General features: G+C 43.8%; 1 protein-coding gene across 2 annotated transcripts in view; it reads left to right on the top strand.

Moving 5' to 3' along the window:
• The first annotated feature begins 989 nt into the window (after positions 1–989).
• Positions 990–16,037, top strand: part of MPC1 (mitochondrial pyruvate carrier 1) — an 80,834-nt gene continuing 65,786 nt past the window's right edge. The window contains exons 1-2 of one of the 2 annotated variants that reach the window (XM_077486534.1): positions 990–1,167; positions 6,668–6,671. In XM_077486534.1, coding sequence (XP_077342660.1) covers positions 1,097–1,167; positions 6,668–6,671 — 75 coding nt within the window. In that variant the 5' untranslated portion in view covers positions 990–1,096. The remainder of the gene's footprint in view (positions 1,168–6,667; positions 6,672–16,037) is intronic. The other variant, XM_077486533.1, reaches the window with a different exon arrangement.

Genomic DNA, 16,037 nt, shown 5'->3' with positions numbered 1-16,037 from the left:
CCCGATCGGGCCCCCCACCCGTGGGAAGGCAGGGACGTATATATACGCCCATATGCCTGCCCGTGCCATTCTGTCGACGTATATCGTCGTGCGGCGGTCGGCAAGTGGTTAAAGAGGGATTTCACTGTAAAAAAAAAAAATATTAAAAGCCAGCAGCTACAAATATTGCATCTGCTGACTTTTAATAAATAGACACTCACCTGCCCCAGGATTCAGCGATGTCGGCAGCCGAGGCCGATCTATCGCTCGGCTCCCGGCTGCTGCCGCCGCCATTCTAGCTGAGGGAATCAGGAAGTGAAGCGTTGCAGCTCCCGTGGGAGTCTATGCCCGGAAGTGGGTGCAAATACCTGTCTTAGAGAGGGTTCTGATGAACCACTTTAGGGTGGAACCTGCAAATCCTTCTGGTCCTTAATTGGTTAAACTACGTCAACATTTGTTTCAAACAAGGAGTGATGTCTGTATATCAAATGAATATGTAGTATTAATCAAGTGTGTAACGTATTGATATTGTTGTGGTTAAAAAACAAAACAAAAAAAACAACATTGATGGTCAACATTGAACGTCACACAAGGACATTTGAGGGACTGCAGACAAGAAATAACCTATGTATGCTGTATTCTTTGTCACAATGATCGGCTGTTCTGACAAAATACGCAACTTGACATCTGCTGTAAAATGCCCTTCGGAGAAGGAGGGGCCACACATAGGGGTGGACACACTATGAGCCAATTGAAAGAACCAGTTACGACAGGCCCCTAACTAGCTCTCATGCCTGGTTGCAAATGTAGGTCACCTTGGCGCCCCGCCGCAAGAAAGGCTTAAACAAAATCCATACATACCATGATAACGAACCTATGTATAGATAGAAAAAAAAAAGATAGAAAATTACGACTTCTGTTATCCAAATAATAAAGAAACGACGCATTTGCCAGGCTCTAGTATGGCCCTCATAGATGCATTTCCACGCCCATTAATTTGTGGATGACGTATGCAACACGTGACAAGCTAGGACGCACTCTCCTACTGAACGGCTTGCTGTGAGTGCAGGCGTCTTGCGGATTCAGCTTAATCGTGGTATCCTGGTTGCTGGGCGTCATGGCTGGGGTCTTGGCTCGAAAAGCAGTTGACTATGTGAAGAGCAAGGAGTTCCGTGACTACCTCATGAGGTGACTTGTAGGGTGGGATCAGTATACGGTGTACTTTCTGGTGACAGCAGTGGGGGTATAAGGGAAGGACAGAGCAATGTCCGGCTTTAAAGGGTATGTCAATGACGGAAGGCGGCTGTGCGAGGGGTTCTGACTTTGTCATAACAATGGAATAATGTGAATGCTGTCATTGATAGGCTGGATTTAGATGTCATACTGCACTGTAAGAACTGACCACAAATCTTTTTGTACAAGCTTTGCGCCTATTCGTCACTCAGTGCAGTTATAGTAAACTCTGATTTTTAGAATGTACTTTCTAATGGGTTTATTTCCTCTTTTGATTCCCTGCAAAGGTAAAGCATAATGGACTACTATGCATCACATAGTAGTCCATTATGTGTCACTTACCTGACACAGGAGCCAGCGATCTCACCGCTGTCCCCTGTAGTGCCGAGCGTCCATCTTCTTGGTTGGTCTCTATGGGTCTTGCTGCTCCGGCGATGTGATTCGCCGGAGCAGCGATGACGACACTCGCGGCATATCGCCATGATCTGCGGCTTACCCAGTGCGCCTGCGCGCCACTGTCTTCAGGTAAATGTCTCCTAAACTGTATAGGTTTAGGAGATATTTCTTGGACCTACAGGTAAGCCTTAATCTAGGCTTACCTGTAGGTCAAAGTGGTTTGTAAGGGTTTACAACCACTTTAATGTGGAGCTTCACCCAGAATGAGACGTTCCTCTTGTTTGCATCTTCTCCACTGCCATATTTGGCACTTTTTGGGTGGGAGCAAATACGTGTGTGTGTGTGTGTGTGTGTGTGTTGTGTTTTTTTTTTTTTTTTTTTTTGTTTTCTGCTGGAGTATATCTGCGTGAGGCAGTCGGGAACTGGTTAAAAGTCAGCAGCTACAAAATTTTAGGGGGGACACTTGAGCTCTTCTTTAACCACTTGTGCTCCAGAACGTTTTTTTTTTTTTTTTCTCTCCTTTGTGACCAGGCCATTTTTTGCTGTAAAGCACTGCTGCCTTAAATTTAAATTGCGTCATTGGTGGCATTCGATCACCACTGAGATTTTTATTTTTTGCTGTATAAATGAGAAAGACAGCTTTGAAAAAGTTATTTTCTAATTTCTGTTATAAAACATTTTCAAATTTCTTTATGAAATTAGGCCAAAATGTATTTTGCTACATGTCTTTTGATAACAAAATCCCAATAAGGCACCTTTCACACTACTGAGACTTCACAGTTGCCCCATTTTGGCATGTTTTCAGGGAATGCCTGTGTAAACTTGAGGTCTATGGACCTCAACTCGCATCAGTCGCACCTTCATAGTACAGGGACTACTACAGGCACAGATATGAATGATACTCATGGGAAATCATGGGGTACGACTTGTCATGCTACTTTGCAGTCCCAAGTCGCACAAGTGTGAAAGTGTATATTGTTTTGTGTGAGAGTTGACCACTTGCCTAGTGCATTTTTACTGCGGTAGAACGGCTCTATTGCGCAAAACGGCATACCTATACGTCATTTTGTGCAATACACTGACACGCTTAACCCTTTGCCCTGATGTTAACCCCTACCTGCCAGTGTCATTAATACAGTAACGGTGCATATTTTTAGCACTGATCACTGTAATGTCACTAGTTCTCAAAGTGTCAGTTGGGTTTCTGATTTGTCTGCCGCACTGTTGAAGTCCCGCTAAAAATCACTGATCTCTGCCGTTACTTTAAAAAAATAAAAAATAAATGCCATAAAAATTTTCCATAGTTTGGTTTGTGCAAAAGTTATAGTGTCTACAATCTACATATGCTTATTGGGTTTTTATTTAGTTTTTTACATATTGGCCAAAATTGATGGAATTCGTTTTTAAATTGGGTGTTTTATGGCAGAAAATATATATATATATATATATATATATATATATAAAAAAATTATCCTTTTTTTTTTTTTATAGCGCAAAATAAAAACTGCAGATTTGATCAAATAATACCAAAAGAAAGCTCTATTTGTGGGGATATATATTTACTCGCCCAACGAATAAAATTCAAAGTACTAACAATAATTTACAAAGCCATCCATAACTCTGCCCCCAGCTACATCACTGACCTAGTCCCAAAATACCAACCAAGCCGCCCTCTTCAGTCATCTCAAGACCTCCTGCTCCCTTGTCACCTCCTCCCATGCTCGCCCCCAGAGCTTCTCCCATCCTTTTGAACTCCCTACCCCAATCTGTCCGACTGTCCCCTAATCTATCCATCTTTAGACGATCCCTGAAAACCCTTCTCTTCAAAGAAGCCTATCCTGATTCTAACTAACACTGTTTTACTTCCCTTACTCATCCCCCACAGCTATTACCTTTTTTGTATCAATTGCCCCTTCCTTTTTAGATTGTAAGCTTCTCATTGCGTACGGGAGTCGACAAATGCGGCAGCTCCATTTTTGGAACTGCCGCGTTCAGTGCGCCTGCGCGCCGCTGTCTACGGCGCATGCACCGTAGACAGCTGTGCCCGTTTTCGGGCAAATATCTCCTAAACCATATAGGTTTAGGAGATATTGCTTGGACCTACAGGTAAGCCTTAATCTAGGCTTACCTGTAGGTCAAAGTGGTTTGTAAGGGTTTACAACCACTTTAAAACTATCTACTGAGCTGGCCAGAACCAGTTCTTGAGAGAGTCTATTCCACATTTTCACAGCTCTTACTATGAAGGAGCCTTTCTGTATTTTGAAGATGAAATCGCGTTTCCTCTAAATGTAAAGTGAATAACTCAACACCAAGTTCACTATATGAACCACTTATGTATTTAGACATTTCGATCATATCTCCCCCTTAATCTCCTCTTCTCGAGAATAAATTCAGTTCCTCCATACCTCTTCTTAGTTTGGTTGCTCTTCTCTGCACTTTCTTCAGTTCCTCAATGCCCTTTTTTATGAACTGGTTCCCAAAACTGAACTGCAAATTCCAGGTGAGGCCTTACTAATGACTTGTACAGGGGCAAAATATCTCTGCAGTCCATGCCTCTCCTAATACAATGGATTTTGCTTGCTTTTGAAAATTGCAGCTTGACATTGCATGCAATTAAGCTTATGATCTACCAGAACACCCAGATCCTTCTCCACCATTGACTATCCCAGCTGTTCTCCTCCTGGTATTATGCATGCATATTCTTAGCCCCCAACTGCATAACTCTACATTTATCAACATTAACCGCTTCAGCGCCTGAAGATTTGGCTGCTGAATGACCAAGCCATTTTTTGCGGTTCGACACTGCATCACTTTAACTGACAGTTGTGCAGTGCTGCACCCAAACAAAATTGATGTCCCTTTTTCCCACAAATGGAGCTTTCTTTTGGTATTTTATCTCCTGCGTTTTTTTTTTTTTTATTTGGGGTTTTTTATTTATTTATTTATTTTTTGCACTAAAAAACAAAACGAGTGACCATTTTAAAAACTGAATATTTTCAAATTTTTGCTAATAAAATAGATCTCTTCACACACAGATCCCGATTCTCGCTGTCTCACGAGCGATCATGGGAGCCCGGCGGTCATCGCGCCTGCTGGGCACTCGCATTGGCCCTGGGGTCAAGCAGTGGCCACAGGGCGAAGTGACGTAACATAGTGCAGTGTCGCCTGCCCGTGCCATTCTGCCGTAGTAAAACTGCGGCGGCTGGTCAGCAAGTGGTTAAACCTCATTTACCACACCATTGCCCAATAAAACCGTGCATTGAGGTTGGTTTAGAAGTTGGAGACGTTATAAATATATTAAAAAGTAATGGTCCAAACACTGACATTTATTTGGGGTACACCACTGATAACAGACCATTCAGAGTAAGAATCCATTAGTTTGTTGCCCCAAAAAAAAAGAGGTGGGGGGGGGTCCTGCTCCTTTTTAAAGAATGTTATAGAGCAGAGTACTTGTGCTGTGTAATTTGGCCCATTCTATCACCTTAAATACCTGGCTAACCCTGCCTGGTTCTGCCCTTCTCCCTGTAACCTGACCACGGTTTATCATGGCTGCTAAGCCCTGACACCATGGTCAGTTTGTGCCTTTTATCGTCTGCAGCTCTGCTTATAATGATAGGTGCCCATTGTCTGTGGTGGGTTTTTTGCTTTTTAAAAAAAAAGCAAACAGTTCTATACCTTTTTTTATTTCAAAGCACTGCTCAGTGTTGACATGCCTCTCTCCATCTCTCCTCTCAACTGACATCCGCAGTGAATTCTCGACCCATCCGGCTGTAGGTGTAAGACGGGGCTCGACACAACCCGGGCGCCAGGTCGCATTTGCGACTAGTATTGGTGACCTGGGGCAGCACAGCTGGGGGTATCCTGTCTCCTTTGACACCACCACCCCCCCCCCCCCCCGGCGTGATTGGGCTGCGCCGCCGGTGGCCGGTAATTGAGCATATGGTTCCTTCTAGAATCTGGCGCCCTCTTGTGGTGGCCGTTGGCATGACAACCAGCAATGCTAATGGAGCTTCCCCTGCCTGCCAGCCTCTTTCCCTTTACTTAGAACCCCTAAACATTATGTATATTTTTTATTCTAGCACCCTAGAGAATAAAATGATGGTCGTTGCAATACTGTCTGTCACACCGTCTTTGCACAGCGGACTTACAAGCGCACTTTTTTTTTTTTTTTTTGGGGGAAAAATTTTTTAATAAAAAAAAAAACAGTAAAGTTAGCCCAATTTTTGTTTTTATATTGTGAAAGATAATATGACGCCGAGTAAATCGATACCCAACATGTCATGCTTCAAAATTGCACCCGCTCATGGAATGGCGACAAACTTTTACTCTTTAAAATCTCCATAGGCGACGTTTAAAAAAATTCTACAGGTTGCACGTTTTAAGTTATAGAGGAGGTCTAGGGCGGGAATTATTGCTCTCACTCTACCGATCGCATCGATACCTCACGTGTGGTTTGAACACCGCTTTCATATATGCGTTCGCTTCGGCACGCAAGCTTGGCGGGACAGGGTGCGGTTAAATTATTTATTATTTTTTTCTAATTTTAACTTTTATTTTTTTTCACTGTTCTTTTAAAAAAAAATAAAGTGTCACTTTTATTCCTATTACAAGGAATGTAAAAATCCCTTGTAATAGAAAAAAAAGCGTGACAGGTCCTCTTATATATGAGACCTGGGGTCAGAGAGACCTCACATCTCATATTTGTACTAAAATTCAATTTGAAAAGAATAAAATAAATAAAATGTCCCTCTAAGAGCTATGGGCAATGACTTGGAGACAGGTGGGGGGCTATCTTCCCCTCACTTGTCTCCATGTCAGGCCAGGGACAGGTCCAGATCGCCGTCACGGACCTGGCTCCTAACTTTTTTTTTAGCTGGCTCCTAGAGTCCAAGTGTATGTGTGTGCATATATATATATATATATATATATATATATATATATATATATATATATATATATATATATATATATATATATATATATATATATATATATATATATATATATATATATATATATATATATAAAAATTATAAAACAGAGGATTGTATGAATACAGCACAGTGGCTTAACCACTACTCTCTAAATTTGGTCTATCCAAGCCTGTAGACTTTACCTTACACATTAGCCATGTGTGGGGAACTATGTCAAACGCTTTGGCAAAATCTTAAGATATTGTGTCCACAGCCACCCCTCTGTCCAAGATATTACTTATCACCTCATTAAAAAAAAAAAAAAAATTTGTCTGACAACTTCTCTTTCCTGTATTCATGCTGTCTTAAAAAAAATTTTTTTTGAGCAAGAACTCATCTATGTGGTCTTTTATTAAACTCTGCAGTATCTTCCTTAAAGCGGAGGTCCACCCTAAAGTGGACCTTCCGCTCATTGGAATCCTCTCCCCCTCCGGCGCCGCAATTGGCACCTTTCAGGGGGGAGGGGGGTGCAGGTACCTGTACAGTACAGGTATCTGCACCCACTTCCAGGATAGCTCTCTGCGGAAAGGGGCGTAGATTACACCCCTTTCTGAAAGTCCCCCGCTGCTTGCTGGGAAACACACAGATCCCAGAGGCAGCGGGTCCATCCTTATTGCGCAGCACGAGTTGCGCATGCGCAGTAGGGAACCGGGAAATGAAGCCGAAAGGCTCCACTTCCTGATTCCCATACCCAAGATGGCGGCGGCAGCACCCGAGTGACGATCGAGAGATCTGCTTCGGGTGCCGACATCGCGGGCGCGCTGGACAGGTAAGTGTCACTATTTTAAAAGTCAGCAGCTGCAGTATTTGTAGCTGCTGGCTTTTAAAAAAACGCGGACTCCCGCTTTAATATAGAAGTTAAACTAACAGGTCTATAATTACTTGGCAAAGGCTTTGATCCCTTTTTGAATATAGGCACTACATTGGCCTTATGCCAATCCAGTGGTACTATTCCAGTCATTAACAAGTTCTCAAAAATTAGAAACGATGGCTTTGAAATGACAGAGCTCAATTCCTTTGGGATCCGTGGGTGTATGCCATCCTGACCAAATCTCCAACTCAATTTGCAGAAATGCAGCTCCAAACTTGCAAGGAACCTCCACCATGCTTCATTGTTGCCTGCAGACACATATTTTTGTACTGCTCTCCAGCCCTTCATAAACATATGGCTTCCTGCTACAGCCAAATATTTCACATTTTGACCCCTCAGTCCAGAGCATCCCCTGCCTTTTTTTCTGCAGCCCAGTTCCAATGTTTATGTGCACAGGACATGGAAACAAGATTAATTGACTCTTCTATATGAATTGGACCCAAAGTCTGTTCGTTTTGAATGCGATGATGTACGATGGGACTAGAAAAGGAAGTTCAGTAGCCAATGGCTGCCCTTGCACTGTATTTGGTCCATCGTACTAGCATACAGACACAAGGTTTTCCCAATTTTGGAATTGATTGTCGGAAAGATTTAAAACCTGTTCTATTTCTAGGTCCATCAGACTTTTTGAAAAAAAGTCTGCTGAAGCCCACACACGATCGGAATATCTGATGAAATTATTCTGTTGGACCTTTTTTTTCTGCTGGAAAGTACAGTCGTGTGTATGCGGCATTAGAGCTACGCGATTAACCGATTGCCGATCGCCTCCTGTACTTATTAGTCGGCAGAATGGCCTGTACGTTACTTTGAATTTCCCGCCGTGCAGTGGGGCGCCTGCTGCGAGCTCCGTGACCGTGCCTGTGGGACCGTGGACTCTGTCCACCGGTTGCCCGCGATCGTGTCACGGAGCTGAAGAACAGGAAGATGCTGATGTAAACGGCGTCTCCCCGTTCTGCCTAGTGACACGACACTGATCGTCTGCACCCTGTCATCGGGAGCAGCGATCATTGTCGTGTCACTGCTAGCCCATCACTCTGCAGGCTACACTTAACCCCTCCCCCGCCCCCTAGTGATTAACCCCTTCTCTGCCAGTGACATTTTTACTGTAATCCGTGCAATTTTATAGCATTGATCGCTGTATTAATGCCCATGGCCCCAAAAATGTGTCAAAATTGTCTGAGTCTACCATAATGTCGCAGATGTGTGTGTGTGTGTGTGTGTGTGTGTGTGTATATATATATATATATATATATATATATATATATATATATATATATATATATATATATATATATATATATATATATATATATATACACATTTTTTTGGGGGGGTATTTTAGCAAAAAAATGCGTGTTTTTCAAAATTTCCGCTCTTCTTACACTTTTTTTTTTTTTTTTTTTTTTTTTTATAGCACAAAAAATAAAAACCGCAGAGGTGATCAAATACCACCAAAAGAAAGCTGGGGGGGGGGGGGGGGGGGAGAATCCAATTTTGTTTGGGAGCCACGTTGCATGACCACACAATTGTCAGTTAAAGCGACACGTGCCAATTCACAAAAAGTGCTCTGGTCTTTGGCCAGCAAAATGGTAAGTAAGTGTTTAATTGTCAAGAATCGCTATAATTTTTTTATTTTATTTTTTTCCTGCTGCGATCTTGACCGGATCTTGAAGTGTTTCACGATTCTTAATATACAAAGAATTCTCTGCTCTTCTGAAGCCACAGCCATCAAAAAAGAGGGGGAAAAAAAATTGGGCAGTCTGCCAAGAATTGCAACATTCTTTAGCAGTGAAACTTAAATATAAACATTGTAACAATTTGTCAATGGAATAGACTTGGTGTGTAAATGAGGAAAGTTTAACCACTTAAATACCAAACCTTTTCCTGACACTTGTAGGTTAAAATCTTTATTTATTTTTTTTTTAATAGAAAATTACTTGGAACCCCCACAAAAAATTAATTATATATATATAAATATTTTATCTCGCACTCTATTTGTGCAGCAGTCTTTCAAATGCAATTTTTGTTTTTTTTGGAAAAAATTACTTCAGTGAATTAAAACTACATGAAAGATTTTTACGTTGCGAGAATCGTGAACTTTTTATTCTAATCAAAAAAGTTGTGGTTATTTTGGCCAGAATTGTGCAGCTCTAGAGTCCATACAGTACAAGAACAGCTGTAGCGAACGTGTTTCACACCCTCATTAGTGCTTAATTATAGCTAAAGTGACATGTTGGCACGCAGAGATATATAATAAATCACTAGCCTTGTGTAGCTAATAAAACACACATGGAAGTGATTATGGCAAGTGAGATGGCGTGTATATTTAGTATGTGTTATAGCGTCTACAAACTATGGTGCCAATCACTGAAAATTGATCAGGCCTTCAGTACATCAGGTGAATTACAGGAAAGTAAAAATACACCCCCCATGATCCCTTTAGAAAATGGACATTCCAAAGTATTAAGTAGCATCGTGAGTTTTTTTTTTTTTTTTTTTTTAAGTTGTAATTATTTTCCACAATTCTTTCAGCCAATGGCTGTTTACCAGCGTCGTGACAAGCAGTGTTCCCGCCACCAACGTGCACAAGCAGTTTGCTCGAGATTGGGCGCATGCGCCATGCAAAGTGAGCCAGTATCACCTGTAATCGGCCATTACTTCATCGCGGCCAATCATGTGGTAAACAGCCATGCCCAATGGCTGATCAACCCCCAACAAACGGAAGTAAACTCTGGACTGCCACACTCTTGAGAAAATTGTGCCTTTCTTTATTAAAACGCATTAAAAAAAACGCTGATGTTTCGCAGTAGTGCTTAATCATAGCTGACAATCACAACACAGGAGATCTATTAAATACTATGTCTAATTAAACCCACGTGATACAATGATCAAAGAAATGAATATATATGCTCTGGAAAAAATGCAAAAGTAATTGCGTGAAAAAATAAAACAAGTGAATAATAATCATATCACTGAATGATAATTTGTGTTAACTAAATTGTGATTGAAGGTGCATCAAAATATAAAAGTAAGTGTATAGATATGCAAACCAAGAAAAGTGACATCATAATGTAAATAAATAAAATCTGTGTCTAAGTTGAATGATTGCATACAAAAAAATGAAAATTGTGTATGTGGTTATGTCCATATGTGAATATAGCTATAAAGCGGCTTACCATATAAAGCCCCAAATAATACATATTATAAAAAAACAACTTAATAGTTTACTGGAGAATGGGAGAAATTTGTTTTCCTCAGAGTGTGTGTATGAAAGCAAGTATAAAAACATGCATATCTGTACATGGAAAATCCATGAACCTATAGTTGTGTATGTGTTGTAAAATGCCGCTAAACCCCGACACACCCCCCCCCCGACACACACACACACACACCCCCCGACACACACACACGCACACCCCCGCCCCCCCCCCCCCCCCGACACACACACACGCGCACACACACCCCCCCCCCCCCGACACACACGCACACCCCCGCCCCCCCCCCCCCCCGACACACACGCGCGCACACGCACACACCCCCCCCCCCCCCGACACACACACACGCCCCCCCCCCGACACACACACACACACACGCACACCCCCCCCCCGACACACACACACACACACACGCACACCCCCCCCCCCCCGACACACACACACACACGCACACCCCCCCGACACACGCACACCCCCCCCCCCCCGACACACACACACACGCACACCCCCCCCGACACACGCACACCCCCCCCCCCCGACACACGCACACACACCCCCCCCCCCAACACACACACGCACACACCCCCCCCCCCCCCCAACACACACACACGCACACACCCCCCCCCCCCCCCCCCCCCCCAACACACACACACGCGCACACACCCCCCCCCCCCCCCCCCCAACACACACACACGCGCACACACCCCCCCCCCCCCCCCCCAACACACACACACGCGCACACACCCCCCCCCCCCCCCCCCCCAACACACACACACGCGCACACCCCCCCGACACACGCACACCCCCCCCCGACACACACACGCACACCCCCCCCGACACACACACGCACACCCCCCCCGACACACACACGCACACCCCCCCCCGACACACACACGCACACCCCCCCCCGACACACACACGCACACCCCCCCCCGACACACACACGCACACCCCCCCCCGACACACACACGCACACCCCCCCCCCCCCGACACACACACGCACACCCCCCCCCGACACACACACGCACACCCCCCCCCCGACACACACACGCACACCCCCCCCCGACACACACACGCACACCCCCCCGACACACCCCCCCCCCCCCGACACACACGCACACCCCCCCCCCCCCCCGACACACACACACGCACACCCCCCCCCCCCCCCCCCCGACACACACACACGCACCCCTCCCCCCCCCCCCCCCCGACACACACACACATATAAAGAGTTTGTTTATTTCAAATGTATAACAAAATCAGCTAAACATTGATAAATTCCAGAGTCCCTCAAAACATGAGGATAGCATAATGTCTCAAAATGATCTAAAACCAATGTAATAAACCTCAATCATTTGTAAAATACAATATGTATAATGTACTGTACGGTCAAACTTCGATTGGCTAGTAAAAAAATGTATGTGTGTGTGTATACTAATCCACTATTGTCAAAAAGTAGGTTGAAATGTCGCCCATCGAATTGGGGATCGATCCAACGACAAACAATAACGTGACCCCCACCCTAGCTATGTATAACGAGCAAAGGCAAGGTGAAAAAAACAGCACATATAAACATCTCAACCCAAAGAGATTCAAACCATATACATAAACTGCATAAGTGAAAAACCGACAGGCTGTTTAAAGTGGTTGTAAACCCTTGCAAACCACTTTGACCTACAGGTAAGCCTAGATTAAGGCTTACCTGTAGGTCCAAGAAATATCTCCTAAACCTACACGGTTTAGGAGCTATTTGCCGAAACACAGGCACCGCTGTCTGTGGCGCATGCGCCGTAGACAGCGGCGCACTGAGCGCGCCGCTGTCAACGGCGATATGCCGTGAGTGTCGGCTCCCGTGCGCGGGAGTGACGTCATTGCGGCTTTGCCGAATGACAGCGGCGGAGCAGCGAGACCCACTGAGAAGATGGACGCTCCGGATTACAGGGGACAGCGGTGACTTTGCTGGCTCCTGTGTCAGGTAAGTGATACATAATGGACTACTATGCGATGCATAGTAGTCCATTATGCTTTCCCTTTGCAGGGAATCAAAGAGGGTGAAGGGTTTACTTCAAGTGACACGCACAAGGATCCCCGTCACACATGTATACAATATATACTCTGGCCCGTTTAGTAGTGTATAAAAGTAAAATAAAGTGCTATTATACTCCTACTGTATCCCTTGTCTATTGACTTCATGGGACTAAACCAAACTATTATTACAAGGGACATAGTATATAAATGAGAAATAATGCAAAAATGATGGCTACAGCCGACAGATCTTTCTGTTGCTCGATGTATGTTGATTGGGCCATTGTAAAATAACAGCTGGTTAAATACTATATGTATAATGATACATTAATAGCTACAGCCAACACAAATCATAATTGCTCGGCTCCTGTTAATTGAACAGTTGACTAAATTACAACTGGCTTCAATGCTATAATAATGATGTAAAAATATATACGTGTGTATATAATGTCGCACATGTGTACATTTCTCCATATGGAAATGGATGGTAAAAGATGAAAAAAACAAGCCCAGAAAAGCAAAATATGGCTGATCAAGCCCCTCGGTGGCGAGCGGTGTGTCTCCGTGACACTGCCACCGAAGGAATGGGGATGCACGCACACAATCGCGCGCATTCCCTGTTTAAATGAAGGAACGTCATATGACGCCCTCCCAGAAAGCCACGTTGCCTGATATGACAGTTGGCAGGCAGCAAGCAGTTAAATAAAACAATGTGATCTGAGCCTGATATTTTTCAAATTCAACTTAAGATATATAATGTGTATGTGTGTGTGTGTGTATATATATATATATATATATATATATATATATATATATATATATATATATATATATATATATATATATATATATATATATATATATATATATATATATATATATAATATATACATATACATACATACATACATACATATACCATTATATGTCCTCAGTGGATTTGAGATTTATCCCTAACCATATCGTTGGCTATTTTATATTTACCACTGCATAGAGATATTTAAGAATAATTGCCTTTTTATTTTAAATATTGACTAAATTCTACACTTTTTTTTTATCTGATTAATTAAAGCAGTGCATGCGATTTTTTTTTTTTTTTTTTTTTTTTTTTTTTTTTTTTTTTTTTTTTTTTTTTCTTCTGATGGTACCTCTGCTTTGTGCATCGGGCTAAGGTCTGAAGGGGGGGTTAAAACACCCCCAGAAATAGAGCTAATGGAGTCCCCCTCTAGCTTTGGTAAGCTTGCTTATCTCTACAGATGGCATCATCCCCTGAGAGGGAGTGACTGGTTAGAGTGAGCATCTGGGGCATGAAATGTTTACAATTGTTTTGAACGCTGCAGCCCCTGGGTATTTTACCACAGGGTTTAAAAAAAAAAAAAAAAAAAGTTTAGCAACTTTAATCGCACAGATTCGTTCATTGCCCAGGACCCTCAAACGGGGGAACTAGGGGCGGGAGAAGATTAATTCCCTCAGGGGACCATGGTGAGGCTGATGGCTCCTTTTCGGAGGTGTCAAATGTGGGAGAACCAGCTGGCTTCAATATCTTGCTGAATGGTCCACTCCACATTTATGCTCCCTTAACTAATTGTTTGGGTTCGTTAGAGCCTCCTCGGCCTGTGCATGCCCTTTTTTCTGTCCATTTATTGTCGGGAAAAGCCTTTTTTCTCTCTCCACCTTTCAAGACAGCACCTTGGAGAGAGCGTAACTCCACCTCTTCACAGGAAACACTGGGTGACAACGCCCCTTTTAAAAGCCGCTGCTTCCACCATGCCGTCAGTTGTTTTAGTGTTTCCTCCGCCATGGAAGCACTGCTGGGGAGCCAGAGGGGCTGCGCTCTTTCCAAGGAGAGGTTTTTGGCAGTACCTTCATGATTTTATGCTCAAGACCAGTCCAGCACCTTCCCGCACGTGAGGGGGGTGTTCCGGTGTCCCTTCGTTGGCTCACAGGAGTAATGGACTGCTGGAGGTCGTCAGCCCATGGTGTTCGGGGGGGCCGTGGTTGTGCTCAGAACAAGTGTTCCATGCCAGGCCTCAGCATGGCGGTGTCGAATCCCGGATGGAGAGTGAAGCCTGTTCCGGTGGGCGGAGAATTCCAGCAGGGCATAGCAGCAATTGGTTTCTGGCTGCTGGAATGCAGGAGGAAGGGGCGGGTCCTCTGGCCAGGACTTCCTTTTGTTTGGCACATGGAGGAAGGACACCATTCAAAAGTACATAGGCAGTGGCTGCAACGTTTGTTATGGAGGAAGAATCGTCAGCAGCAATGGCGGATGGTACAGCGGTGCCTCTTTCCTTGTATATCACTGCATGTTTTTTCTTTTTTTTGTTGAAACAAAAACCTGCAGCTGTCTGCTTTGGTGTAAATGTTCCATTAGCAGTTCAGCAAGGAGTGAGAATCTGGGCACTTTGGGTGTTGGCTATGGGTGCTATCCATTCTCCTCCTTTTTAGAGGCTATAGCTAAAGAAGGACCTTGGGGTTCTTTTGTTTTTTCTGTTTCAGAAAGCTACTGCCAAGTCAGAGAGAACATCAGGGAGAAAATGCCCCTCATGCAAAAATCCTTTAAGGGACTCTTGGCCCAAACCCCTGTGCAGATCCTGCATTGCGGATTTAGTAAGAGTCCTCACAGGAGTGTAAGGAGCTCTTATCTTCCAAAAAAAAAAGAAATAGCCAAGGCCCTAGGGACAGTGTGTTCCCTTGTGAAAAAGCGTGGCCAGAGTTCCAGCCAAGAACAGAGCTCTTAGTCCAGTCTCCCTCCATCCACTTCCTTACAGGTGGAAAGTGAGTCTGAGGAAGAAAGGGAAAGCATTCCTCCCTCAACCATTGATTGAGGAAGAAGCCAGATCATCTAGATACAAACTTTCACTTGAGGAGGTAGATGATCTACTCAAGGCAATTTTATACTACCCTGGAGATCCAGGAAGAAAAACCCAGCTGTTGGTACATGACAAGATGTACCAGAGGCTGGAGGAGATTAACACAGCTTCTTCTCTGTGCATAAAGTTTTAACACACTATTAAAAAAGCAGTGGAAGGATCCAGAAAAAGGGCAGTTCTTATCTAAAGCCCTTAAAAGGAGGTTTCCTTTTGAGGAAAATTAGGAATTTTTTGTGGACTAAAAAAACAAATAGATGCTGCCTTTTCACAAGTGTCTAGGAAGACTGATTTAGCCTTTGAGGATATGGGGATTCTCAAAGATGTGATGGACAAGAGGGCAGATGGGCTACTGAAGAAAGCCTGGGATTCATCTTTAGCCAATCTGAAACCCGCAATGGCAGGTACAGTTGTAGCTAGAAATTTGGAGTGTTGGCTAGACCAACTTAAGAGTCATGTGATAACAGGTATCTCCAGA

This window comes from Lithobates pipiens, unplaced genomic scaffold (assembly GCF_037356315.1).
Source record: "Lithobates pipiens isolate NorthernLeopardFrog02 unplaced genomic scaffold, aLitPip1_a1.2 Scaffold_18, whole genome shotgun sequence".
NCBI classification, from domain to species: Eukaryota; Metazoa; Chordata; class Amphibia; order Anura; family Ranidae; genus Lithobates; species Lithobates pipiens.
Note: the sequence above shows the minus strand (reverse complement) of the source record. Positions and strands in the feature narration are given on the sequence as shown.